Source organism: Bidens hawaiensis, unplaced genomic scaffold (genome assembly GCF_021521415.1).
Source record: "Bidens hawaiensis isolate Kalapana, Puna unplaced genomic scaffold, B.hawaiensis_p1.1 tig00001412_1, whole genome shotgun sequence".
NCBI lineage: Eukaryota > Viridiplantae > Streptophyta > Magnoliopsida > Asterales > Asteraceae > Bidens > Bidens hawaiensis.
In genome coordinates this window covers 2,622,943-2,650,568 of record NW_027491079.1, presented here as the reverse complement: position 1 = coordinate 2,650,568, position 27,626 = coordinate 2,622,943, and the positions used below count along the sequence as shown (strand labels likewise).

The window sequence follows — 27,626 nt, the reverse complement described above, 5'->3', positions numbered from 1 at the left end:
ATAAATAGCCAGCCCTTCATTCTCACCTCAGTCTCTCTCTCATCACTTAAAACAGGCTCAAAGTCTTGACTCAATGGCTGTTGTTACATTCACCGATCTACACACCGAAGCCGGCCTCAAGGCTCTCGAATCCTTCCTCTCCGGCAAAACCTACATCTCCGGGTACGTCCCTACACATCATTTATTATTATTATTATTATTATTATTATTATTATTAAGTTAGGGCTTATATTTTGTTGTATGCTTCAGAAATCAAATTACCAAGGATGACGTCAAGGTCTACGCAGCTGTCTCTGCAAAGCCTAGTGCAGATCTATATCCTAATGCTAGCAAGTGGTACGACTGTGTTGCTTCTAAGCTTTCAGCAAGGTTTGTTTAAAAACACCCTAATTCATTGCTTTCTGTTCATGTTATTACTATTATTATTATTATTGTTTGAATGTTATATGTATTGTATAATGTAATAATGTGATAAGTTATGGTGCTGTACAATTTGAAACAAAGGTGGTTCATTTGATTTTTTTGTTGAGGGGATTTGATGAGACTGCTTTTAGTTAGAACATTAAAGATTATTGATTGATTAAGAGCTATACTTACTTCTTTCTTATTTGATTATTAATGTAGTTTTCCTGGTAAAGCCGCTGGAGTTGGAATTTCTGCCCAGGCTCCAGCAGCTGAAGCTGTGAAGGTATTTGCTTTTTCTGTTTTTTTCTTTGTAGTTCAGTTTATATTACATATTTCTCTTCTTTAGTTTCTTTCTAGACTTACTGAGACTTTGATCTATATATATATAACTTCATTCAGTTTACAAAACAATGTTTCTCTTTATATTTCAGGAAGCTGCTGCTGATGAGGATGATGACGACCTTGATCTCTTTGGTGATGAGACGGAGGAGGAAAAGAAGGCGGCGGAAGAACGTGAACAAGCTAAAGCATCAACAAAGAAGAAAGAAAGTGAGTTTCTTTGGTTAAGTTTGTAGTTTGGTATTACTTAAGTTTAATGATATGAAAATGCTTTATTAACAGCCAGATGAAATTTGTTTACTTAGGTGGTAAATCATCTGTTCTTATGGATGTAAAGCCATGGGATGATGAAACAGACATGAAGAAGCTGGAGGAGGCCGTCCGCAGTGTTGAAATGCCTGGCCTTTTGTGGGGTGCATGTACGGTTTACTCTTTCAACCTTATATTTTTAGATTATTTATTTTTTTAAATTGTAACCCACCGGATTTAAGCCTCATTGTTTGTCTAAGAGTATACATAGTAGGTTTTTAAAAGAAGGATGGGTCAGTTTTGACCTGTTCTTTCTTTAGCTATCTTTTGGCTTGTTTGAATAAAACTTACACTTATCTGACTAATTTGTGACCATCTAATTTTGGTGTTGGTTTGGACGGGTTAGGTTATGGGTCAAAAGTTCCCCCCCCCCCACTCTTGGTCTGTTTTTTCTTTTGCTATTTTTGACTTGATTGATGAAAACATGCACTAATATGGATTCATTTGTGACGAGTTAGTTCTGACATCGTTATTATTTTTACAGCAAAACTTGTTCCAGTCGGTTATGGGATCAAGAAAATGACAATCATGTTGACAATTGTGGATGATCTTGTTTCTGTGGATTCCCTGATAGAGGAGCGTCTCACGGTTGAGCCCATTAACGAATATGTGCAGAGCTGTGACATTGTTGCCTTCAACAAAATCTAGAGGTTTGTTCGGATGTAATGGTGGCGGTTGATCATTTTGTTTTTGGCTTTTGTTTGTGTTTTACATTCATAACTCGGTACCAATATTTTATTCTATCACATAGCTTTCATGGCTAGCTTTTTTGGATGTTGAATAACTTAAATTTTGAGTGGATTGAGTTGCACTTATTATTGTTATTGAAACGCACCTAAAACAAATATGAAATCATGTATTTTAAACAACTTACAAAGAATGCTATGACACTAAAAAGAATTGTCTGGCAACAGGGAAGCACGAGTGGCTTAATGTGTTGGTACGCATGATGAAGTGTCGATTTCCAAACCTAAAACCTTAATAAAACGTAGAAAATGAAGGTCATCCGAACCTTAGTATGAACTATGAAGAAGAAGATTGCTCAACTGTGATGATTGGATTTTAACAAAATCAATTAATGATCGAGTTACCAAAGATACAGGTAAAGATGATGACACCACTACTTAAAATGTGAATACCCCTAAAACCACATATGCATGCAAAATTATCCTCTTATGTTTCAACCTCTCAAAACTATTGTGCATATTGCATACTTTAAGACAGTATATGCATTCATTCTTCTTAAAACCAAAGTTGTTTATGTAAACACCTAAAAAACAAGGCTAATGTTGAATTGACTGATATGTTGTTAAGAGCCTTGTGCTCAATTTTTAAAAATAAAAATATATTAACCATTGTAGCCAATTACATTATATAGGAAAAAAAAAGGAACCTAAAGTTCTTGTTACGTAGGTACTTACGCAATTCTTCAATCAATAAACCCATATGTGGGGTCCAGTTCACGTACGTCTTCCATAATTTCATCTGTGTAGATGTCACCTTGGCTGCATTCATCACATATATGTTTTTCTATTGTGCGAGTCAGTTCTTGGCACAATATTTTTTTAGTGACGGGACCTACATCAAATTTATTGAAGATGATTTGCTGCTTAATAGTCTCTGTTGCTTGTTTTTCCTTAGCAGAAATGGGCGTTCCACTATGAATAATAACAATGCAGTTTTGACCGCAATAATTAACTTTTTTGAAGCTTCCAACAGAAGTTTGCTGAAGGATGTTTAGGATTTTAGATATTCATTTACTCTAAAGGAGACCCAATGACTAACGTCTTCTTGTTCATCCATAATTTTGGAAGGTTGAACATTTCTTACCTTAGCTAAACCGATTTCTAGCAAGTGTAAGGCAGGAGAATTTTTTTCTGTGATACCAGTCAGGTAATGCAGATGTGCATTTGATATAGATGTTAGCATCTTTGGTGGCTGCAATCTTTCTTTTAAGGTTTTCATGGCCTTCTTCATTCCTTCTGGAAAACAAGTTAATTTCTTGTAAATTTGTTTAAGGGTATATGCATTTAGTTAACCATACAGAAAATGCTAGAGAAACAAGATTTGGATTATCTTCTGGACAGAAAATTTAGACTTTTTGTTGCCTTATTTTTTGTAAATACATGTTCGGTTTCAAAATCTTCTAGACCAAGGGCCCTTGCTTTTGACCAAACTGATTGGAATTCGTTTAGACTTATCACATCGATTTCTTCTTGCTGAATTTATATTGTTTTTTCAAATGGAGAATTTGAAAAGTTTACCGGTTTTACTACAGGCATCGAAAAAATTGTAAACTTTAGAGGTATTTCCTTCTTTCCGAATTACGCAGAAAAGCTTGTGGCTTTTTGTTGGGCTTGCAACAATGAACAAAATTTCTTAAAGGGAACTTAAGTATTTTGGACGTATTTTGAAACGATAGCTCAGTCTTCATAAATTTCTCTGTGGTCTCTATAAAAAATGACATAAAATCGTGACTTTTGACTTCTTGGAGACGTTACCTTTTGAGCATAAGTGGGTTTAATAGCTTTTGGCAAACTATCAGCCATAAATGGATTTTATTTGTTTTTACCGGAACCGTTTGCTTCCGGACTAGAAGATGATTGTGGCTCATTTTTTGCCGTGTTTATGCTTTTCCCTAAGCATCAGGGATCAACAGACTTTACGTTTCTTTACCTTTAGCCGTTTGTAAAGGAATAGATTCTGTTTTTAGACTTTCATCTTTCTGTACAGAATTTACAGTTTTGGCGTTAAGAATTTCATCATATGACGCAATTTGCTGTTGAACAACTTGTAATTCTATTAAAAGATTTTTCTTAGGCGTAGAGCCTTGAGTTTTTCCTTTTCTTCTTCTTCTTCTTCCATCACCTTTCTTTCAAATGTGATGTCTTTGAAAGAGACGCATTTCTATTTATAGAAAACGATTACGTCATTGCTTATGTATTGGGTGGGGGGGGGGATGACGTTGCGATGGTGGCGGCGTAAAACCATAAAAAACATACCCTTGAAATGTTTTATTGAACTCATGTATAAAAAATGAAAAATATAGGTTTAAAAGTAAAAAAAGAAAAATTGAAAACACACACACACAACATACAACCTTTTATACACACAAAATTTGATAATTTTATATCTATAAATTTTAAATTAAGAATAATAAATAATAACTGTTTATCATACATTAATGAAATGAACACTACATCAACGTATTTATTACTTTTTTAAGTAGGCCAATGAAAGTTGGTGAAAGAAAATTATATATTAAATAAAATTAAAAAATTTAAGAAATAAAGCTTGTACTAACTAATGTTTATAAAAATACAATTGCTAGTTTACGAACTATATAGTCATACCAAATATATCAACACGTTGGTAAAAATATTGTTTTTACCAACTTTACTAACAATGTACTGCACCGTTGGTATATTACGGAGCATGTGATTAGTGGATTCCTCCGCTTTTCTGGGAGGCCCACAAGTACGAGCTTTTGTGGTTGCCTCATTTTGGAAAGCACTTTCAATGTTGGGATTATACTTATTAGACTATTCTCATTCATAAACCAACACAATCCAATCTTTATTATAAAACTAATTTCTCTCTCTTTCACCTACCAACCCAACCAAGCCTAACTTTTCACACTTATTAACAACTCAATCTTCATTATTTTCGATTAAATAAATATAATTTATAATTGTCTTTTTTATTATTAAAAGTGACTAGAAATTAAAAAAAAATATTTTTATAAAGAAAACAAACAAAATATTTAAATTAATAATATTTTTTTTAAAATATTTATATTTGTCAAACATATTTATTAAAGTAGTTAAACAAAATTAGCAATTATGAAATATAAAACTACACCTACAAATGATATATATATATTCAAAATAAACTATGTTTTTTAATAAAAATTTATGTCGGCGTGTTAAAAAACACCTGAACAAGATACAATCGTAATATGAATTATAAACTACACTTACAAATGATAATTTCTTTAAACTATATTTTTAATAAAATTTATACCGGCATGTTCACAAAATAAACTGAACGAGATTGTGTTCTTAGATTTATAAAAAAAAATTTAGTTATTAAACGTTATTAGAAAAAATCAAGATTACGGCTAAAACTAATTGAAAGAAAAAATAAAGAGGAAACTAAAATTACAACCATTCATTGGTTGACATGTGGCAAGAGAAGTGGTTTGCAACCCTTGCAACCTGGATTGCTTGGACGAACCGTTTGCTTGCAATTTGGGGTTTTTTAATTTTGTTTTTTATTAAATAGTGAACAACCCAAACATCAATTTGCTAATGGGAGTGGTGTTAGCACTCTCCATCTAAAAGTTATATATCTAAAAATAATATGAAACTATGTATCTAATATCTATTGGTTCGAATTTGCAATGAAGTATGAAAAAATATACGACGCTTGAAAAAGCAAAGTATTAACAACGTATGCAAAAGTATGGAGATTTTGAAAAGCAAAAGAAAATATAAAATATAATTTGAAACTCTGGTTATCATTTATACGGTTTGTTGGTTTAACTTAAACAACGGGACAAAGAAAAAAGAGAGGGGAAGAAGAAAGCAAATGAAAATGGTTTTCTAATACTCTATTAGACTGGTCATGTAAACAGTTAAATTTCAAAAACATTTTTCTATAAGAAACTAAAAACAATCTATTAGAAGAGAGATGATATCAACCAAGATGCTTGTGAACCCAATTTTATAGTCAAGTAGAACTTTTAGGGGGCATTCTTCAATCTTCACCTAGAAACTACTTAGTATGAACTAACCTTTTATCTTCTAATATAGTTCTTTATGATTTTAACTTTGGGTGCATTCTTCACCTACAAACTTCCGAGATCAAATTACAAATGAGTTAAGAATATATAACATTTTTTTTGTCTCACATTCGTCTCAAACACAAGAATAACTTATATGAACACCCCTTAATAGTATTGAAGGGAAAATAAGATTTAGGCCGGAGGCTGTAATTTCTCAAGTTCAAATCTTACCCCTAACCTGTGTTTTATCGTAGCGGACCATTAGGTGGTGGGTTTTTCCCGGATCAAAAGATGGGTTGGCTTGAGCTACCCAGCGTTCTGTTTGAGATCGTTGGCATATGAAGTTGACTTTTGCCATTGGATTACATCAGATAGCCGAACTTTATAATGATACTACCAGGCGTATTACAATTCTTATAAATATCTTTATCTTTATCACTTATTGAGAATCAAAGTTTGAATCAAATACAAATGACTTTAATTGTAAAAAGAGTACAAAACTAGAGTAATTATATTAACGTTGGAGTAATTATTATTACTCTATAAATTTTGAACTAGACTAACTATTGTTACACTATTTTATTTTTTATAACATAATTACTGTAGTTCAAAATTTAATTACTCTTGATTATTTGTATGTTTAGCAGGTTAATTTTATTTGTACCAGATCTAACCCTTTGAAAATAGGTTCTGCTAAGAGTGGTACCAGTCCCGACCCCGAGAATCCCAATCCCGAAAATTTGAAATATTTGGTATGGATACCGTACCGAATCATACCAGTCCCGTATCGTACCGATACCAAAAACGGTCGTACCTCTTGAAAATCATTTATTCGGAAAAAAACGAAGATGAAATTACCCATATTATAATAATATTATTATACGTTACACCTTGTAAAACACCTTACAGAAAGAAAGCAGTCTTTTTCTCGCTACCGGCGAAACCAAAACCAGAACCACCAAAACCCTAACGGAGAAGAAGAAAAGAATGAAGAAAGCCGGAGCCGATAAGAAGCGGGCCCGGCGATCCTCCGCCGCCGCCGCCACTCGAGATCCCAACACTGATACTCCGCCTAGGGTATTGTTATAAACTAACTAACTCATTTTTCAGATCCTCTTTTTATTGATTCACATTATTCTTTTCTATTTCTGATTAATCGGCTTTGTTAGATCTGTGTTGAAATTCGTATGTTAATTTCGTACTGTTACGTTGCGATCATGATTTGGTGTAATTTTGATGCAATTGATGTTATCGATTGTTTGAAATTTGGTGACTTATGATGGATGCTTTGCTTAGGGTTTTTTAAGAGAATTGCTGTGTGCTTAGGGCTTTTTTGCTTCTAAGTGTTTTGTGATTAGATTTCGGTTGCGTAATTCTATTTTACTCAAATTTTCTACAGTTTTTGCTGTTCTCTGGCTTTTTATGGTTTTAGGTTATCAAAGGCGTTAGACCCCCTCAGGTGTGAAAAAAGTGAGGGCTTAAGAAAAAAAAACGCTCTTAAATAATTTTTTAATATATATTATGTATTAGAATGCCCTGCTTGCAGTGTGCGCATATAGTGTATATATTGGGGGGGGGGGGTGAAACTGCACTACTTTTTACGTTCTTTTATTAATTTCATGAAAATAACGTTAAAGGTGGCGGAAGGTTAGTCATGCATCATGTGGTGGCGTTGATGGCAGAAAGACAAATGCACATGCACGAATCGACCGGTGTTTCGATGGTTGAGTGCTATGTGTCTTGTGTCATAGGCTTGATGCAAAACTACTATCGAGCCGGGGGGGGGGGTCTCTCACTGGAAGCAGCCTCTCTATTCCTTCGGGGTAGAGGTAAGGCTGTCTACATCTTACCCTTCTCAGAGCCTACCATAGCTTTGCTATTGGTGGGATTTACTGAGTACGGTGATGTTGATGATATTATGTATTAGAAAAATGATACTAGTGTATAACATTTAATATCATGTAATTAGTACCAAATGTTCTAAAGGAGTCAAGATTCAAATGTAATTCCAAAACTTGAATAACAAAATGTTCAAAACATGAAAACCAGTAGTTTGAAAATAATAATTAATAAAGGTTCAAATGATAATTTTTCTTGATGTGTCATCAATACCAATAGAAGTGCTGTTAACTTTAAGAAGCATGTATATTGGGTCTCACCTGGAAAATGGGCCTAGGTGCAAGAAGCGAGGGTTTTTAATAACTATGGATTTCATCATACCAACTTTGCAGTGGGCTTTTCATAAATGACCAACTTGGGGATCCTGCATATATTTCACCATAATTTGGCATCAAGTAGCTAATTATGTGACATTAGGATTGTTATTTGTTTCACTGTTAACTGCATCATATATGTTTTATGTTTGGGTTAGAATAGACGAACCGGAAAGGAGAAAGTGGATCAAAGTTAGGCCTGAAGTTGTGTTGATATTTTCTGTTTTGTGGATGCATTCATTGATTTTAACTGTGTAAGTTGGGTAGCATTTGGGTGCCCTTAATTAGGGAGAAACTCATTTGCTATCTGTGATGTAATTTATGTGTTGCTTGATATATATGATACGAAGATAAGATAGATAGTAGGTGCTTGGAGGAGGCCACTTTCTTTTCTTATATCGTACAAGAAGGTTTCTTTTTTGGTGTATTTATATTTCTTCAAGAGAGTACAGATATATTTGGTCTATGGTATGGTTGCATTGGTTTTTAGATTTCAAAATATTATGTCACATTATACTTTTTTATTATGCTTGCTTATGTAATTTGAGGATAACGCCTCAGTGTAATGTAGTTATTGTATATTCGTTTTATCCACATTGTTGTGGTTGATGGGATTCAATCAATCTCAGAAACGCCACTAATAGTGTTTTTTTGGATTTGTCTGTTATCGTTCTTCTGTCAAAGTAATACTTGCCTTTTTCTTGCTCGCTATTCTTTTTGATAAGAGTAGAAATTTTTGTCACTATACGCCTTTTTATAAACTGGATTACAAAATGTATTCTCACAGGCGTTATAAGGTGCAAGTTTGATTTGAAAAGGAAATGTCCTGATGCGTTGGTCTTTAGATTTCACTTTTTAATCTTGTTATTTAATACATCTTGTTTTTTAACGTTGGTGTCCATTAGTTGGGTAAACTGGTAAAGATAGGAAAATTGTTTGCCATGTGAATGTGTTTCAAACTTGAACTAGAAGTATTGTTTTGGAGTCTTCCTTTTTAGTTGTTTTTTAGGGGAACATAACAAGTTTGTTTCCCTTCAAGAAAGGTTTAATAATTGAGGTAAAGTTTGAAATATGTTCTACTTGTAAATTGGAATGCAGTTTGTGGATGTTAGATGCTGCATCTGTTTTAAGTCTTTGCTTTTCATATATGTTTCTGTGGTTTGATCTGACATTAAAATCTTGACAGAGGTACTTTATGGATACCAATTGTTTTAATTAATATACTTTATTTCTTCTTTGAATCCAGAAACAAGGGAACAAGAAAGATGTATTCCAGTTATTTGCAGAGAAAGTGAGAGATCATAAAGATTTGGTTTCCAGGTGGGCTGTGTTACAGGAAACCCGTGTTGAGTACTTTAGGGGAAAGGATTTTGTTAGTTTCTTGAAAAACCATCCAGAGCTCAAAGACATCTTAGAATCAAGTAGGAATCTAGAAGTAGAAGATATTGTCGATGCGCTTCTGAAAAAGAATCTTTTAGTCCGCTGTGACCGTGTGGTCAAAACCGTACGTCCTGGAAAGAGAAAATTGTCAACATGGCCCGCTCATTTAGAGATTTATCATGTAAGTTTTTATATTTTGTTCTCATGCATACGTTTAATATTTCTTGGATGAAATTGCTGAGTTTGCTCTCATTGGATTGCTCACACCTAGGCCTGTAAGTGAACTGAACGTTCAGTGAACCGTCATTTATGTTTATTTATTTAAACGAACGAACACTAACACATAGCTCATTCATTCATTTATGTTCGTGAACTTTGGCTCTTTTAAATTTGTTGATGTTCATTCGTTCGTTCATGCTGATTTATGATCGCTATTTTAGTAATTTACTAGTTTACGTTTGTTTTAAGTTCGATATACTATATTCATTTAAAATTCATTGGCCTATCACATTTTAGTCTAGTTATAATAACTTTTTAGGCTCAACACATTGTTCTTCACATTACTTGTAACTGGTTTTAGCTCAGTTATGTTCGTTCATCTATGTTCCGTTATGTTAGTTTGTTTATTTTCGGAAGCATTTGTTTATACTGTTAATGAACGGACACAAATGAGCATGAACATGTTCATTTTCTTAACGAACAAACACGGACAAGAAACTTTGTTCAACTGTTTGTGTCTGATAGTTTGTTCGGTTCGTTTACAAGCCTAAAGCTCACATTTCAAGACTGACATATTATTGACAAATGATTTGGTTTCGATGTTTACTTTCTGTTTCATGTTTACAGGAGCAGACGTTTTCTGATAATGATGCATTTTTTGCATGGACTTTTGTAAACAAGCGTCCACTCTGGCAAACACTTTTATCATTATCGTGGCCCGTTTTGACTCTCGCAATCTGCTTGTTCCCAGTGTATCCTCATCAGGCAAAGCTTCTCATACTCTACTCATGTGCTGGTGTACTCCTACTTATCCTTAGCCTGCTTTTGGGTAAGTTCATTATTATTGTTTTCCATATATCTGTTGAGTTTTGATATTTTGAATCAGAATGAAAAAAAATGTGGTAATGAATTATTAAACCTACATTATATGATATGCGTAAATATATTTTTTTATGTTGACAGTGAGAGCTCTGATATTTGGCGCATCGTGGATTTTACTTGGGAAACGCATCTGGATTTTCCCGAACATACTTGCTGAGGAAGCAACACTGGGGGAACTTTTCCGTTTCTGGCCTAAAAAAGACGAAGAAGAGAAACCTAAGTTAACAGCAAGGTTGTTTTATGCAATTGTGGCTGTTCTAGCGATACTACTCTTGAGGCATCATGCTCCTGATGAGGCTGCTAGGGCCAGGTAATTACTATCAATTTTCTAAAAACAATTATAATTGCTCCAATACCCTTTTCAGAAGTTTTCATTGCAACATTATCTATTTGTGTGGTGCAGGTATCAGAGGCGGGTTTCCAACATTATTGATGATGTTCTTGAGTGGGACCCACGTCTGGCTTTGTCGGGCATGATGGACAGCATGCAATCAGAAGTTAACGGTACTGAAACTAACAGCAATGTAACCGATGGCGGCGGTGGCAGTGAAAAGGCAGCGTCCCCTGAGCGTGTGGAACATGAGCATGATGAAAGTACAGATGACAAAGATCTGTATGATGATGATAATATATAGGAAAATGTAAACAGACTAAAAGTTTTTAAAAAGGCATATTGTTATGTGTTTGGTTTTATATTTGTCTTAAAAGAGTGTTAGAATCTATGATGAACTATGAAAATAAATGTAAGTGGTTAGAGAAAAATAGCACCACTTAGTCTGAAGGGATTTGCAGCTTGTGTTTGTTATTAACTAACCTCAGAGGTGCTACGAGTGAATGGCTCATGATCTTTTTAGTAGGGACAACTTGCTTTGAATTTTATGATTTGTTCATTTGTTAAATCTGTTTGTAAAAACTATATTGTTAGGTCATAGTAATACTAGTGATGTGTTTAGGCAAATTTTCTGTTGGCTATGAGCATAAAAGATGTTCATAAAAATACTAACATGTTTTAGGCACATTATTTGTGGATAAAAGGAGATGACCCATATATGGTGAAGAAATTTGTGAGTTTCTAGAGATCGAATAATATTGTTAGGGTGGACTAGCAGCGCCTCCTAATGAAGCGATGAGGTTGTGGGATGAAAACAACTCGGAGTGGGTTGAGCTAGAGGCCTAGAACTCTGAAGATATGAGGGGTAGGAATGTGAGATAATATATGTGTATTGGTTAGACCATGTGTAGTGATGTCCACCTTCTCATTGGTTGATTCATGTTTTGGCCCCACCTTCCTGTTCATCAATCGTTGTGTACACAACGGTGGGAGAGATTTTTTGAAGCCCAAAATGCCCTCAAAATGGTCGCTCGTCTAAATTGATGCGAGTTGAAAGAGAAGTGCCCTTGCCCCCCCCCCTCTTTCTCTGTCGGGCTACCAAACAACATAAAATAAGGATTCATTTAATTTTCATATGCAACAAAGTAGTCATAATGAAATGGTAATGATTAATTTCATTTCTTGTCAATTCTATTTACCATTCCGTTTCATCCACTCGTTCCCTTACCTCATACTCCTATATGTTTCATAATTATTGTATACTTGAATAATAACACAACGTTATAATATAACAATAACTAACACAAGATTAGTGTTATTTCTTAAGAACTTATTTAGAAGTAAAAGAAGTAGAAAATAATTACGAAATAGTAATATAAAGGTGCATTATTTTCTCTGCATTAGGATAGAAATTTATACTATAGAAAAACTCTAATAATGTATTTAGTAGACAAGTTTCACTATTTAAAAGACAATCAGGTAACTATTGAAAATTGTTCATAACACATAACACAGATCATATTAGTTGAAGTTGTTTTATATCAAAACAAAAAATTTGAATACACAACTAACTATAAACATGACTTTTCTTACAACAAACAAAATAATATTAATATTATTATTATAGTAATTATCTAATATATATAATTTGAAAGTTTGGCGACGCTAGCATCTTATTGGTCTAAGTGGCAGTCCGATATTAGACAAAGGCTTTTTTTTGTATTTTTATTTTGTTTCGTAGTTCCGGTATCGTAATGAGCATAATTGAAACAAACTAAATTTGTGTCGATTTACCACCACAAATCTCGAGACCAACAACGCTCAGGTTTTACCGACTCACCACCGCAACGCTCGAATTTTACCGACCCTTTTGTTTTAATTCCGATACCTTAAGTTGGTATTGACTGAATTCGTGTCAACTCATCGTCGTAATACTTGGATTTTACTAACGCCCGGGTTTCAATGCTGGGGTTTTGCCAACCGCCCCGGATTGAAAATCTAGTTTCGTCTAAAAAGATTTCACCGAGGAAAACTTTGAGGCCAACCACAAAAAAAGCAAATGTCAAATTTGTGAACATGAGAGGTTCTTAAGTGAAAATATGTTCTTCCAAATAAATAAATAAAAAAAGTAAAAAGAGAGCCGGCGGCGGTGGCGATGAGGAGCAAACCAAACATACTGGTGACCGGAACACCGGGGACCGGGAAGACCACGACGGCGTCTGCGTTGGCTGAGTCAACTCAATTGAAACATATAAACATAGGAGACCTTGTTAAGGATAAGGAGTTGCACGATGGCTGGGATGACGAGCTTCAGTGCTGCGTCATCAACGAAGATCTCGTAATTTCTTTATTTTTTTATCATCATATTTCTCTGCTTAATTGATGTTTTTCTTAATTTTATCTTTTAGGGTTTTTTGCAATTATCTTTACTATATAATAATTGTAGAGTAATGAAAGTTCTCAGACATTATGTACGGTGTGCATGGCTTGGTTCGGTTTTGAAAACCAAAATATCAATTTTTGAGCTAAAATATTTGGGTAAATTTGTATATTAGATTATTATACATACATTGGTTCGGTTCGGTTTTTCCGGTTTTAGTTGCACGCGAAACCTAAACAGAAACTTTTGGTTTTTGTTTCGATTCGGTTATTACAGTTTCAGATAGGGCTTTTTGGTTTGGCTTTCATGCACACCCAACGAGTATAATTAAAAAGAAAACCTAAATATAATACAATGAGGATAATTTACTAAGGAAACTCACACAAATTATATTGCTGATTATGGTAGATATAATTACAATAAACCCTAACTAATAATATATTCTATGTAGTAATAAGTTTTAGTTAGAGCACGCCGTTTCGATAAGCATTCCCAATTCCCAAACATTTTAGAACGACATACGTGTATATATCATTTGCAGGTTTGTGATGAGCTTGAGGATATAATGGAAGGCGGAGGGATCATTGTGGACTATCACGGATGTGATTTCTTTCCAGAACGGTGGTTTGACCGTGTGATCGTGCTCCGAACCGAAACCTCCGTCCTTTATGACCGTTTGAGCAAACGGTATGCACCTTTAAAAACGCCATTTCGGTTTATCTTGATAAATTAAAAGTTGTGCTAGAATATGCTGAGTTGTTTATTTTATCAAAACCGTTTGGTTTATGTAGGGGTTACTCGGGTGCAAAGCTTACTAACAATATCGAATGTGAAATCTTTCAAGAGCTGCTGGAGGAAGCGAAAGAGAGTTACCGAGAGGAGATTGTGGTCGAAATGAAAAGTGACACTGTTGATGACGTGAACAGGAATGTAACTGCGATAACCGAGTGGGTTTCAAGCTGGAGCTCCACCGCCTGATTAGTAACGGGTCGAGGTACTTTTGTGGAGGATAAAGTGTAGACTTTATTTTACCGGACATGTATTTTCTTTTGTGAAATTTAGAGGTTTTGCTATGATATTATGTTGAAATGTGTCTTGTTGAAAGATGTTTTTTTAGTAAAATTGTTGGGTTGTTTAGATCTTATTGAAAAAATATAAAGTTTAAAAAAAATGAACTTGAATTTTGTGAAAGAATCCTGCATTCTAAAGTTTTAGTCCAGTTTGGGTCCGATGATCTCAAAATTTCGGTTCATTTATGGAGCTTCTCTTTTGACCATCAAAGGATCCGGGTTGGGTTCCAATGCAGCCGGTTTATTTGAGAAGAATAGCATGCCACGGTCACAAATATCCAGTTTGGTCCTCAAAACAGCCATAGTTAGTAAAATCGGTTTAACCAAGCCTTTTATTGTGACATCTGTTCACAGGGAAAACATGTAGATGTGTTAACACAAATGTTGTCACAGGTGACAAGAAAGCATTAAACTTAAAATCTGTAAAATTATTATTGTTAGAACAGATTGTATGCTGATGTCCAAACTCCAATGTCACATAAGCTCAAGAACAAACATATATCATATCAATCTTTATATTCTCAAAACTGCAAATCTAACTAGCTTGTTTGTCCTACAAAAAAAACCTTCTAAAGCTTGAATACATCTCAATGTAAGGTACCTTAATGTCTGTGAGTAGGATATCTTGTCATAAGTGTATAACCGGTTCCAAACCATCGGTTAGTAACCGACTTCTAACCATCGGTTAGCTCGGTTAACCAGTTGCGATTTGCGCCTCTATACCATGCCACCAAGGTGATAAAACACAAATCTTGGGCAATCAACTTGGGTTACAGTTGGGCTGTAGGACGGTTCGGTCTAATGAAACTGAAGTCATCAGTTAACTATTTTACTAACCAAACAGTTTTCGGTTAATCTGTTTGGTTTATTCGGTTAATTTGTCGGTTTTCGGTTCGGTTAATGACCAAAACCAAACTTGGAATAAAATTTTTAATTAGAAATATATGAAACAGAGGTATAAACTAATAAATGCATGAAATGGAGATATAAAAGCTATAATATATAAAAATTTAAATGATTTGGTTAAACGAGGGTACAAAAACTTATAACTGATTATCGTTTTTTTGAACGACGACTTTCTTGTATTTTTTAGGCCATCACGCTATCCAAATTGGAGAACCCCGTTGTCCAATCAAGGCTAGACTATGTTGTCTTAACCGGGTCCACGCTGGCTTCAAAATTGACTTCCGTTAATTCGATTTTTTGTTAATTTTGGTTCAGTTTCACCGGTTTCTTAGTTTCGGTTTCCATTATTGCTCGTCCTCTTGTGGCCTAATTCTTAAACCTTGACACGTTGACTTGTATCATAATACGATAAACCCATCATGGTTCACTTGATGAAGCTCTTCAGGTTTCCATCCATGGCCACTTATTACTGCCTAACCTCTATCTCACTACCAAAATTCAATCCCACACACCCATCACTTCGTATCCCATACACCACAAAACCATCATCTTTAATCCAATACCCCCAAAACCCTGCAATTAAAACACACAATTTCACTGTTTCAGCACTTGTTGATGGTGAACAACAACAGTATAGTTCTACTGGAAATGGGTACAGCTTGCAAGAGGATTCTGATTTCAGAAACTCTTTCAAACCATTTGAATTATATGTCTGTAATCTTCCCAGAAACTGTGATATCACTGAGCTTCTTAATAAGTTTAAAACCCATGGTACAGTTCAGTCTGTTGAGGTACTTAATTGTTGGTTTTTCGGTTTTTTAATATTGCCCACCAGGTGTTTGATGAAATGCCCCAACCAGACATGTTATGAAGATTTTAGGAAATTAATTATACCCGCTCAGGCCTATGCAATTATATATATGAAGGGAAAATCCCCAAAATGCCCCTTTTTGGAAGAGAGATTCTTGTTTTGTCCCCTCCGATCATGTCACTAGCAACGTGTCGTTTAGTCGTCACAATGAGTTTTTTCCGTCCAACAAGAAGATGACACCTGTCTTAAAAAACGGGCCAAAAATTTGAAAAATCTATGCTTCCCGACCAAATATGGGAACAAAAATTTATGTGGCCGGACCAAATATCTGGCAAACACGTCAGGCCAACGTTTTTGGTGACATATGCCATCTTCTAGTTAGACAAAAAGCTCGTTGTCCCGCCTGAAAGAAACGCCAACGCGATGTTTGGAGGGGACATACATGGAATTCCTCCCGTTTTGGGGACAATTCTCGAATCTCTCTCTTCAAAAGAAACATTTTGGGAGTTTTTCCTTATACAAATACCCTTTTAATTTAAATTCATTCCAAGTTTCAAACAGTACCTTCTCAAGTTCAAAATTGCAGTTATCATAATTTAGCTTTTTTCAGCTCAAACCTTTGATACAATATTCTCAGTGTAGATTATTAGTGATGAGCTTTCAAGTGATCCGATTGTCGGTATTATATGCTCTTTCACTCATAATATTTGTTTTAACAAATTCACTTTGTTGGTTTTTTAAGGTCTCAAGAAATGCAGAGACCGGAATAAGCCGGGGATGCGGGTATGTAACCATGAGCTCACTTAATGAAGCCAAAGCTGCAATTGCTGCTCTAGACGGTTCTGTAAGTTCTTCGTACCTATAATATTTACATGGTGCTGTTATTCTTTACAACTCTATAATACATATATCTGAAATTGGTTATTTTCAAAAAGGATGTTGATGGGCGTGAAATGCGAGTAAGGTTTTCAGTTGACATGAATAGTAAATACGGAAGCACAATATCAAGTTCCCGGCCTGAAAAGAATCTGGTATTTGAGTCACCTTACAAACTTTATGCTGGCAATCTTGCATGGAGTGTTAAACCTGAGGATTTGAGGAATCACTTTAGCCAGTTTGGTGAGGTGATCAGCACAACAGTTTTGCATGACCGTAAAGGCGGGAATAACCGTGTATACGGGTTTCTTTCATTTTCATCATCTGAAGAACTTGAAGCTGCAATGTCTTTAGATGGCACAGTTAGTCTACTTGACCTTTTTTTTTTTTTTTTCCTCCACTTAAACCATATTTTGTTTCTGGGTCTTTTGCAGCAATTTAATGGTAGGACGTTAAAGCTTCGGGAAGTTGTAAAATGGCCCGAGCCCGAGCCTTGATTAAAGTTATTGATTATAGAAGGAAGTGATGGCATAGAGGTACCATGTATTGATCTTCATATGCTCATGTGTGATGCTGCAAAATCACATAGGTTTGACAAAAAATGTTTACAAACATATATGTTTTACATGATATCGTGTTTCAGTCCCGTGAAGAAGATCCTTTTTTAACGGCCCTCAAGAAGATACTTATTGCATACCTTCACATTTTGTGACCTTATTGAATAAGTAACAAATGCTTGACAATATTCTTTTGAGTGTTTGGACCAATGTTTGACAATTCTAGCATCGAATCTATGAACCTACTCGTGATAAGCGTTGCATACTTGGTCCGTGATTATTATTGTTCTTTATTGCTGTTGTTTTATTAAGGATAATGTACATGGAGCCATCAAACCGTTAAGAAGTAATTTAAGAGTCGTCCAAATGTATGTGAGTTTCGTTCATGCTAAATTTGAAAAAGAAAAAAAAACCATGTTGGATGATCAACATAACTTCAAACATTTTCTAGAGAGATTTTCACATACATATTCCTACAAACTTATAAAATATCACATACATCCAACTCGAACTTAAAATATCATATATAATATGCCCTAAAAACGAACTATAATATCGTATAGATATGTGATACATAGTCAGGAACCAAAAAGAACTTCTGAACCACATCCGAACCACCATTAACAATCAACAGAGATCCCATCGTCTAGCAATAGCTCTGCTTTTTCTAAAACCAGTTTCATAAGCATTCCCCTGCCACCGAACACTTGATGAACTCCACAAAGTTACAAGCAAGTCTTGGTTTTGTCTGATAAAATGGACATTCTTCTGTCAAATTTGAGGTTTGAGCATCCCACCCCTCTTTTTATTTAAGGGGTGTTTTTATAAATTAGGGAGTGATTTAGGGTGTTGTGAGTGAGAGTTTTTATATTTTAGAGAAAGTAGTGATTTTTTTGTATATTTGAAAAGTTACTGTTCACCTCTATAATTTTTTAATATATTTTAAAAGTGGTTGTGAGTGAAGGAAAGAGAAAATGTAATGATAAAAGGTATAAAAAGTATTATTTAATTGAAATGAAGAGAGAAAATATAGTGAGTTTTAGTGTAATTTTTGGTTTAGGGATAGGGGTGGGATGAGAATGCTCTAAGCTGGTTTATCAGTTTCTTCATACTAAATATATAATTGTTGATAAAAATCTTCTGCAAGACTTTCATACTAAGTTGATGCCATAAATTTAAACATTTATAAAGATTTTAGCTAGGCTGCATGTCCTTTGGTGTGAAAGTTTTGTTAGCATACACAGCAGCATAAAACTTCAGTTAAACTAACGACAGAACACTCATCTATCACAGATTCACAGTTAAAAGTACCAAGAATCTGCACCTGCAAAATTTCAACTTCTACAGTCAATTCCTTGCAATTATACTCGACTCTTGAGTCTTAAATTGTTTCCACATTATCCCAATAACAAATTTCTAACTTCCAAATACACGAGGGCCTTCGTAAACACATCATCTTGAAATGTACACCCTTCAAACTTCAAACATTTTCTCTTCTTGATTTGAATTTAGCATTCGCTCGACCCTTTTGATTAAATACTCTTGTAAATCAACACCCGCCTCTATTATCCTCGTATGAGGCACTATCTAAACCTTCAATGCTTCCTCCAATCTTCCGAGTTCCACTTCACAAACCCTACTAATCACCTCCATCCAAGTATTAACATGCGGAGGTTTCCCACTTTTCAACATCACCTCCAAAACCGAACACGCTTCATCAATCTTCCCAACACCACACAACCCGTTGATCAAAACATGCCAAACCGACACATGAGGTGAAAACCCTTTTGACATTATCAAATCTAGATAACTTTTAGCCTCATCATACAACCCCTGACCGCATAAACCACCAACCAGAGTCTGATACGACACCAAATTAGGCAAACAACCATTAGAATCCATGTCTTCAAGAACCTTACAAGCATCACGCGCCCGATTCTCCCTACAAAAACCCAAAATAACCGTATTGTAATGCACGATATCCGGACTACACCCTTTCACCTTCATCCTACATAGAACCTTATACGCCTCCCGAAGCTTCTTCTTCCTACACAAACTATTCAACACGGTCGTGTACGTCAAACAATCCGGCACAAACCCTTTATTCAACATATCCTCCAACAACCCAACCGCCTTATTCACCTGACTCTTCCTACACAAACCCTGCATCAAAATCCTATACGACTCCACATTCGCCACCACGTCTCTCTCACCCATTTCATCGAACAACTGGTGCACAACACTAACATCCCCGTTCAAACAAAACGCCCGCATCAAAATATTATATGTTTCCACATTCGGCAACACGTCGTGCCGACCTAAACAACTCAAACGCGGGGCGAATGTATCCCGTATCCGATACCAAAGTCTCAAGAATTAAATTAAATTGTTTCACCCGTGGTTTCACATTGAACTCGAGCATCGTGTAGAATGTTTTTAACGCTTTATCGGGCAAATTGGCATCGGCGTAAATGCGGATAATGTGGGTGAATAGAGACGGTTTGGCCGGGTGGAGAGGACGGAATTCATTAAGGAGAAGCGGCCGAGTTTGAGGATGAGGGTTTGGAAAGTGGAGTAGGAGTGGTGGAAATCGAAGATCTCTTTGGCTATGAGCGGGTCGGGTTGGGTGGATATGAGCTTTTGGATACGTGATGGTGATGGAGCTCCGGTTGGAATTAAGGTTTTGATGAGTTTGTGGAAATGAGGGAGGAGGAGGCATTGGGGAAATTAGATTTATGATTATAACATATATATTATATTACAGCAGATTATAGAGAGAAATTGAAGGCAAAATAATAATAATAATAATAATAATAATAATAATAATATGTATTTATGTATGTATACCTGCAAGCTACGCCGGAGTATTCTTTCGTCAATGGCTTCAGTTAAGTTGGGGAGGATGCTAGTCTCATAGGAGTTCAAGTTACAATAAACCCGTCAAATATCCGAAACCGGTTTCTACTTTCAGTTTTGACTTTGGTTGACCATATTCAGGTTCTTGAAAATTACTCGGTTTGTGCACATCTAGTTTGGGATTTGCTTATTTTATCAATTTATAACTTTTTAAAACGTTAAAAGGCGTTTGGGGTTGTTTATTGTGTGAGAGAAAAAGTTGATTCTTTTTTACGACTAATGAATACTGTGAAGGTAGGGTCCTAAATATCCGGTACGACCTTTTACTTATTGTGTTTTATATTATACTAGATTTTATCTCCCGTATTACGGGGGTTGATTTACATTATTCGTTTTTAATTTTTATATATGTATATTTGAATTTGATAAATATAAATATTTATCTGACTTTAAGTGAGTGAAGGAAGGAGGGGACAAAGGTCAGTTCTATACTTGAGGTTTGATGATAAAATGGTTTCATAAATAAATGATATGTTATAATCCGGTTTAAAAGCTATCTGGGTTTTGTGATACCCATTACCCGTTTATTTTCTTTATTATAAAATTGTTTCTTAATTATAAATAATATCTTTTTTTAAATAAAATTGGATATTAATTTTTAGTATATTCCTTATTTTATAGGATTTTCATGTCAAACATTTTATGAGATTATTTTTAATATAATGAGATGTTATAACCAGTTTAAGAGTTATCTAGGTTTGGTGAGACATTTATCTGTAAATTCGGGTCAAATACGTGAGAAACCTTCATTTACCACTATAAAGTAAAATACTGAGAGGGTTTAGGTGCGCATTCCTTGGAAATTTGGTGAAAGTGAGAACATGGGAAGCGAAATTAAAAAAAAATGCTTATGAATTTTTTATTTTTGAATTATATGTTAAACCTGGCTAGGTAGGTGATCAATGTAATCAATTTTCTAGTAGCGCTGTGCTTCTCTTGCTGAAAATATGATTGAATTATACCGGATAATATGATTGAATTATATAGATTGTGAATCCGAGCTTCTCGCTAGCGCTAAATTAATGTCTTCTGTATTTTTTTTTTGGGAAAGTGAATACGGTGCCATGAGACGCGTAACCTTACACGTAAAACCAATCAAAACTACGTAGTTTTGATTAAAAATCCCCTATTTAATTAAAATCCTTTCCATATTTAAAAAAATTCCATAGTTACAGCTTGTCCATTTTTTGTGATATATAAGATGTTTGTTTGTCAAATCTTTTTATTATAATGTTTGGCTATTGTGTATTAAAAAAAAATAAAGTTTTTCCAGGTTTTTAAAGATGGAATTTTAATGTTTTTATTGATTAAATTTGATTTCCATTTATTTATAATTGATGTAGTATCTAATCGTTGTGAATATGAGGGTTTTTTTGTATTTATTATATAAATATGTTTTCATTGATTTATTACTGAACTTTTATATAAATAATATTTTTTTCTTTTTAAATTGGATATTAAATTTTAGTATATCCCTATTTTATAGGATTTTCATATCAAATAATTGGTAAGATCCATTTTTAATTTAATGAGATGTTATAACCCGTTTAAGAGCTATCTGGTTTTGGTAAGACCCATACCCATGAATTTGGGTTAAATCAATAAGAGAACTCTATTTAAAAATCAAGCAATCTAGTGGCTTCCATAAAAAGGGGGAGCGACCACATCGCGACACGTAGGATTTTAGGTTCTTTGTTTATATATATTATAGATTTGTTATATTATTATTGTTTACTAACCAATGCCCAATGGGCTGGGGAGTTGTGGAGGTAACCTCTAACCGGGCCAGGCCTAATATGGTTAGGGTTTCATGATAGTAGCCATGGAGTTCATATATAAGGGGTCTTCATCTTTCATTTGAGGGATCCCTTCTTGGACACTTGGCCTCCACATATATTTTTGTGTCTGTAAACAAGAGGAAACTTTTAGCAGCCACCTTCACTCCCCCCATATTTCCATGGCAGATCTCGAGCTACCGGAGAAGAAGACGAAGTCGTGGTTCGTTCATCTTGAACACCAAGGAACATCGATATAGATCAGGTCGGATTCATTTCATGTTTCTTCATTGGCGCCATGGACCGGCAACGAGCTACTCTTAGATTTTCATCTCGGTTCTCAAATCTGTTCATCCATCACTCTAGATCTGTGATTTTTTCCTTCCAAGGAAAATCTAGATCTGGAAGTTTACAAAAAAAAAAAATTTCACCAAATTATGGTGAAAAACCTCCAAATCCGTCCATGGAACTCAGATCTAGAAAATGCTTTTAGATTTGTTTGATTGAAACCCAAAAAGACCCAAAAATTTGTGAAATACTTCCAGATCTATTCGATTTAGTTTTAAAAAAATGACAAATCTTGAAGAGCAGTTCTGGATTTGGAGTCATCAGGTTGTTTTTCAGGAGATCCGTTCCCTTCTTTCTTCAGATCTCGGTTTCAACATAACATATTCATTATTGGGGTCCCTCTGGATCTAGAAGAAATAAAAATTCACGAAGAGAAATACGTACAACTTGCACAGCATAAGGTACAACCTGAATATGCGAGGTACCCTTTAAAGGGACATTTTCTGGATGTGACAGGTGGTTTCCCATCCAAATGAAATAGCATCCAATGTTTTTTGTCATCAAGTAGGGAAACGTGAATATATGTGAAAAGCAACGTACAACTTGATAGGGGGAGCCCGGGAGAGCACGGAAGTGAACACTGCTACTCGCCGGTGAGAACCTTCGGATCACAACTCCGCCGTCATACATGCGCGCCCGTGACTCAGACGCCATGCGTGTGCGCCTGCGGAAACCACCATGTGGGTCGGAAGACGACTCCATGGCTTTGGTTTTGCGCTGAAGACTCCGCTGCCTTGCATGCGGTCCCGCGGTCCCGCGAGTCACCAAGCAATTTGCCGGTTGCAAAATGAAAGTTGTGGGGTTAATTGTCGGTTGCTCAAACGGGCCAGTAAAACGCAAATTCGCGTTTAATTGGTAATTTATGCGTTGTACAAGCAATTTGCCGACCCATTCAGCTCGCGTAGTGTCGTGTGGACTTGTTGGCTGTAATTATACTTAATTTGGTCCACACGGGGATGAGTTGGTGCCAAGTGCATAAGCAACTCGTTAACGTGCGTATTCGATACAATTGACAACTTTCGGGTGTAGTTTGGAAATCCTTTGTCCCCGGAATTAACTAAGGGTGGTTTTGGTAAATACATGGCCTCGGGGGCTGATGTAAATGGTATTAGTATGGTTGGGGCTTTAGGTCCATCAAATCATGTGAGAACGCCTCGTATGATAAACGAGTCCTTTCGGTATCGTTAGTAATGATTGTATGTAAACCGACAGGCGTTTGAGTTGTGGGGATATTTAGGGGTTCTCTAGCTCGTGGTAATTTCGTGCCTTGTGTCAGGTGAGTTCATGATGCCTCTTTTCACGCTTTTCAAGTTTTGGGCTAGCATACACACCTAACTGATTATACTTGATAAACCGTTTAAATGATTTTGCAAAGGCTTACTTGTATTATGGTATATCTTGTGATGATATTTAAGTATGTATACACACGTGTTATCTTATGGCCCATAGGCTTACTTGTAATATGGTATATTTTGGGATGATATATATATATATATATATATATATATATATATATATATATATATATGTATATATGTATATATGTATGTATGTGCATGCGTTACCTTATGGCCTATGATTAGTGATGTTAGTTAGTCATTCGTGACTAAGGATGGCTTACTTGTGATATGGTATATTTGGGATTATATATATTCATCTATATATATAGGTATGAGCATGTGCTATCTTATAACCTACGGTTGTATGATGATATTTAGTTCCTTGTGGTTAAGAATGATGTAAGTAGGCTTACTGATGTATGTGTGCATGGTGATTACGGCCGGGTCAAATATATTACTCGGGTTTTCAAATCCCATGGTGAAGAGGCCCGTGTGGCGTGATCATCATTTTGGCGGGTCAAATATATTCCTCGGGTTTTAAAATCCGTGGTGAAGAGGCCTGTTGTATGTTAAACCGTGATCGGGTCAAATATATTACTCGGGTTATACTCATGGTGAAGAGGCCCGTATCACGTGTTTGGATGTGTAAGCTGTGACCAAGTTAAATATATTTCTCGGGTTTTACTCGTGGTGGAGAGGCTCGTGTCACGTGCTTAGGTCTTACCGCGTCCGGGTCAAATATATTACTTGAGTCTTGAATCGTGGTGGAGAGGCCCGTGTTCGCGTTTTCGACGATGAATGTATTATTTGGTGAAATATATTTATTTATTTTATTATTATTCTCTCTATTTTTTTAGAGCTATAATTTTGAAATAAAGTATGAAGATTGTTTATGAAAACTTGAACTCACTCAGCTCTAGCTGACTTTGTGTGTATGTTAGTGTGAGTTTCAGGTTAAGAGGAGGATGGTTACCGCTTGGACGTGCTCGAGACTACTTGGACGGTTGAAGGCATAACTAGTCGGGGAAATTAATAGTGCAAACTGTTTCTTTTCAATTATTACTAAATGTATTCAAATTTGGTTTTGGGCATAATTCCCGGTTTTGAACTTGTTTTTGATACTTATGGGTTTTCTGCTGAGTATTTACTCTGATCTGGTTTCGAAATAAAGCGAATTGATTTGGGTTTTAAATTTTTGTGAATTTTGGGTATGATTGCCAACTGTAGGATTCCCGAGATTCGGGGTCTTACAAGTTGGTATCAGAGCCATGGTTCGAGGGATCCGAGCATTCCCGAATGTTTGGACTCGAACTATAAAAGAAAAGACTAGATATGCCAACTGCGAGTAGCTGCACGCCAAGAGGTAATTTAAATTGTTTAGTCGTTCTTATGAGTTTTAAAATTTCATTATGTGAATAATTGATTGAGTGTAAGATGGGATGCTGATATGGTTAGGGGCAGGGGGTGCTTAGGATGGGCGGGTAAAGTAAACAATTAATAACACTTGATCAACGTTATTAGCAGTTTACCGTTACCTACCATGTTCTAAATGCCACTTGTGATTGGCTGTGTTAGGGTTCTGTCTTTGTAGGGATAGGATATGGCTAATGCTCATGTCTTAGCGTTAAAGTTCCTCTCGTTCTTTAAAATTCTCTCGCCCATTTCTCATCCTCTTGAACGTTTCATGCGTTATTATTTAGCTGAGGCGTAGCATGCTATCACTCTAGGTTCTTTTCCTTTTACTTCTTGAGGTTTAAGCCTCGTTCCTGTTTGACTCGGGCGCTAGTAGAGGTTTTGTCCCTATCGTCCTCTTGTGTATTTAGATGATTAGGTTTCGTCTCTATCCGCGTCCGTTCCATTCGCGACGGGATTCGGGGACGAATCCCATTTTTAGGGGGGGGGGGTAGACTTGTAACGTCCGTAAATTTTCGTAAAAAGGGTTATGCCTAACAAAGCTTGTATATTCTCGGGATTTATCCGGCATTCCTCGGAGACCTTCTCGTCATTCCGGTACGTTAAATAAATTAACTTTTCATGCAAGTTACTACATCATTCAATCTGGAGGGTTTAGAGTGTAACTTTGATTATAACATAACAAAAACCCTAACTCTTCCTTTCCCTCTTGGCCGATCGGACACAGCAGCCTCCCAAGCTCCTTCTTTTTCTTTTTCCAACCATGTTTAAGGTGTAAAATCCCAATTCAAGGTTAGTATAACGTCCATGCAAGTATTTTTCACCATTAAACCCTTGGTTGAACATGTTAGGGTTGAGTTTTGATTATAACAATTTCTGACAGATTCGTACTCGTTTATTGTTTGGTCTGTAAATCGATGAAAAGTTAGTGTTTTTGATCGATTCTGGTTTCCATGATGTTTTACTTTGAGTCTAGTTTCGAGAAAGGTATAATATGTAATTTTTGGACGAGATTTGAATAGTTTTTATGATTTTATAAGATCATGTGTCAAAGCTGATGCGGGCTGACGGATTCTGGTCTGTCTTCCCGACATCATAACTCTTTTTTGACAAGTCCAAATTGGTTTATTCCACTTCTGAAAGTTCACATTTTGAGTTAAGATTACAACCCAATTGGAATCGTTTAATTTAGTTTGGTAATGATTTTTAAACAAATAAAACACTTTTGCTGCGCACTGAAATAGTTTCACCTACCTTTCTGTGTTGGAGGAATTTTTATGATTTTTGTGTCCACTAGAAAAATATAATTAAATATTTTTATAAACCTAATAAATTAATTAAAGTCTGGTAAAAATTTCATAATTTATTTCAAAGGTTATCCTATGTAATAAAATGCATCTTCGCATGCTAAAATCTGCTCCTTATACTCGACATTGATCAATTCTTTCGGTTTAGACCAATCGAGGTCCTTTCGGGGTTGTTTTAATTGAAGTTATTGCTCTATAATCTTCCTAGGTATGTCTTGTATATCATACTTTAGTATAATGAGTTTTGACATTCGTTAGATTGGTCAATTGTTGATGAAGTGAAAACTAGGATTTCGGTTGTCTAGTTTGTTGATTGTGGCGTCTAGCGCGTTGTTTGAGGGAATTAACAACCAATTCGGATTGTGTAGCCTCAACATGAATTAAGGGCTGTGGAAAACTATTTTTTTTAAGTTAATGGGGCTGAATTGGTTGTCGGTTGCTCAAACGGGTCGGTACAACGCAAATTCGCGTTTAATTGGTAGTTTATGCGTTGTACAAGCGATTTGCCGACCCATTCAGCTCGCGTAGTGTCGTGTGGACTTGTTGGATGTAATTATACTTAATTTGGTCCACACGGGGGTGGTTTTGGTAAATACTTGGCCTCGGGGGCTGATGTAAATGGTATTAGTATGGTTGGGGCTTTAGGTTCATCAAATCATGTCAGAACGCCTCGTAGGATAAACGAGTCCTTTCGGTATCGTTAATAATGATTGTATATAAACCGACAGGCGTTTGAGTTGTGGGGATACTTAGGGGTTCTCTAGCTCGTGGTGATTTCGTGCCTTGTGTCAGGTGAGTTCATGATGCCTCTTTTCACGCTTTTCAAGTTTTGGGCTAGCATACACACCTAACTGATTATACTTGATAAACCGTTTAAATGATTTTGCAAAGGCTTACTTGTATTATGGTATATCTTGTGATGATATTTAGGTATGTATACACACGTGTTATCTTATGGCCCATAGGCTTACTTGTAATATGGCATATTTTGGGATGATATATATATATATATATATATATATATATATGTATATGTATATGTATGTGCATGCGTTACCCTATG

General features: G+C 35.5%; 4 protein-coding genes and 1 pseudogene across 4 annotated transcripts; 4 read left to right on the top strand and 1 right to left on the bottom strand.

The window, feature by feature from the left end:
• The first annotated feature begins 73 nt into the window (after positions 1–73).
• LOC143574443 (elongation factor 1-beta-like) lies at positions 74–1,827 on the top strand. Its single transcript, XM_077059061.1, has 6 exons — positions 74–162; positions 250–369; positions 625–694; positions 837–954; positions 1,050–1,163; positions 1,538–1,827. Exons 1-6 carry the CDS (start codon positions 74–76, stop codon positions 1,699–1,701), a joined length of 675 nt encoding a protein of 224 aa, XP_076915176.1. The 3' UTR covers positions 1,702–1,827.
• Positions 1,828–6,826: 4,999 nt separating this feature from the next.
• LOC143574436 (translocation protein SEC62-like) lies at positions 6,827–11,311 on the top strand. Its single transcript, XM_077059057.1, has 5 exons — positions 6,827–6,916; positions 9,299–9,613; positions 10,279–10,480; positions 10,615–10,843; positions 10,937–11,311. The coding sequence occupies exons 1-5, from the start codon at positions 6,827–6,829 to the stop codon at positions 11,166–11,168; spliced, it is 1,068 nt and encodes a 355-aa protein (XP_076915172.1). The 3' UTR covers positions 11,169–11,311.
• A 1,691-nt stretch (positions 11,312–13,002) lies between these two features.
• Positions 13,003–14,515, top strand: LOC143574426 (adenylate kinase isoenzyme 6 homolog). The gene is made up of 3 exons (XM_077059052.1): positions 13,003–13,202; positions 13,786–13,931; positions 14,036–14,515. The coding sequence occupies exons 1-3, from the start codon at positions 13,020–13,022 to the stop codon at positions 14,220–14,222; spliced, it is 516 nt and encodes a 171-aa protein (XP_076915167.1). The 5' UTR covers positions 13,003–13,019; the 3' UTR covers positions 14,223–14,515.
• Positions 14,516–15,675: 1,160 nt separating this feature from the next.
• LOC143575150 (28 kDa ribonucleoprotein, chloroplastic-like) lies at positions 15,676–17,449 on the top strand. Its single transcript, XM_077059593.1, has 4 exons — positions 15,676–16,011; positions 16,774–16,875; positions 16,967–17,269; positions 17,342–17,449. Exons 1-4 carry the CDS (start codon positions 15,676–15,678, stop codon positions 17,402–17,404), a joined length of 804 nt encoding a protein of 267 aa, XP_076915708.1. The 3' UTR covers positions 17,405–17,449.
• A 1,374-nt stretch (positions 17,450–18,823) lies between these two features.
• LOC143575139 (uncharacterized) lies at positions 18,824–23,205 on the bottom strand (annotated as a pseudogene).
• Between the last annotated feature and the right edge of the window lie 4,421 nt (positions 23,206–27,626).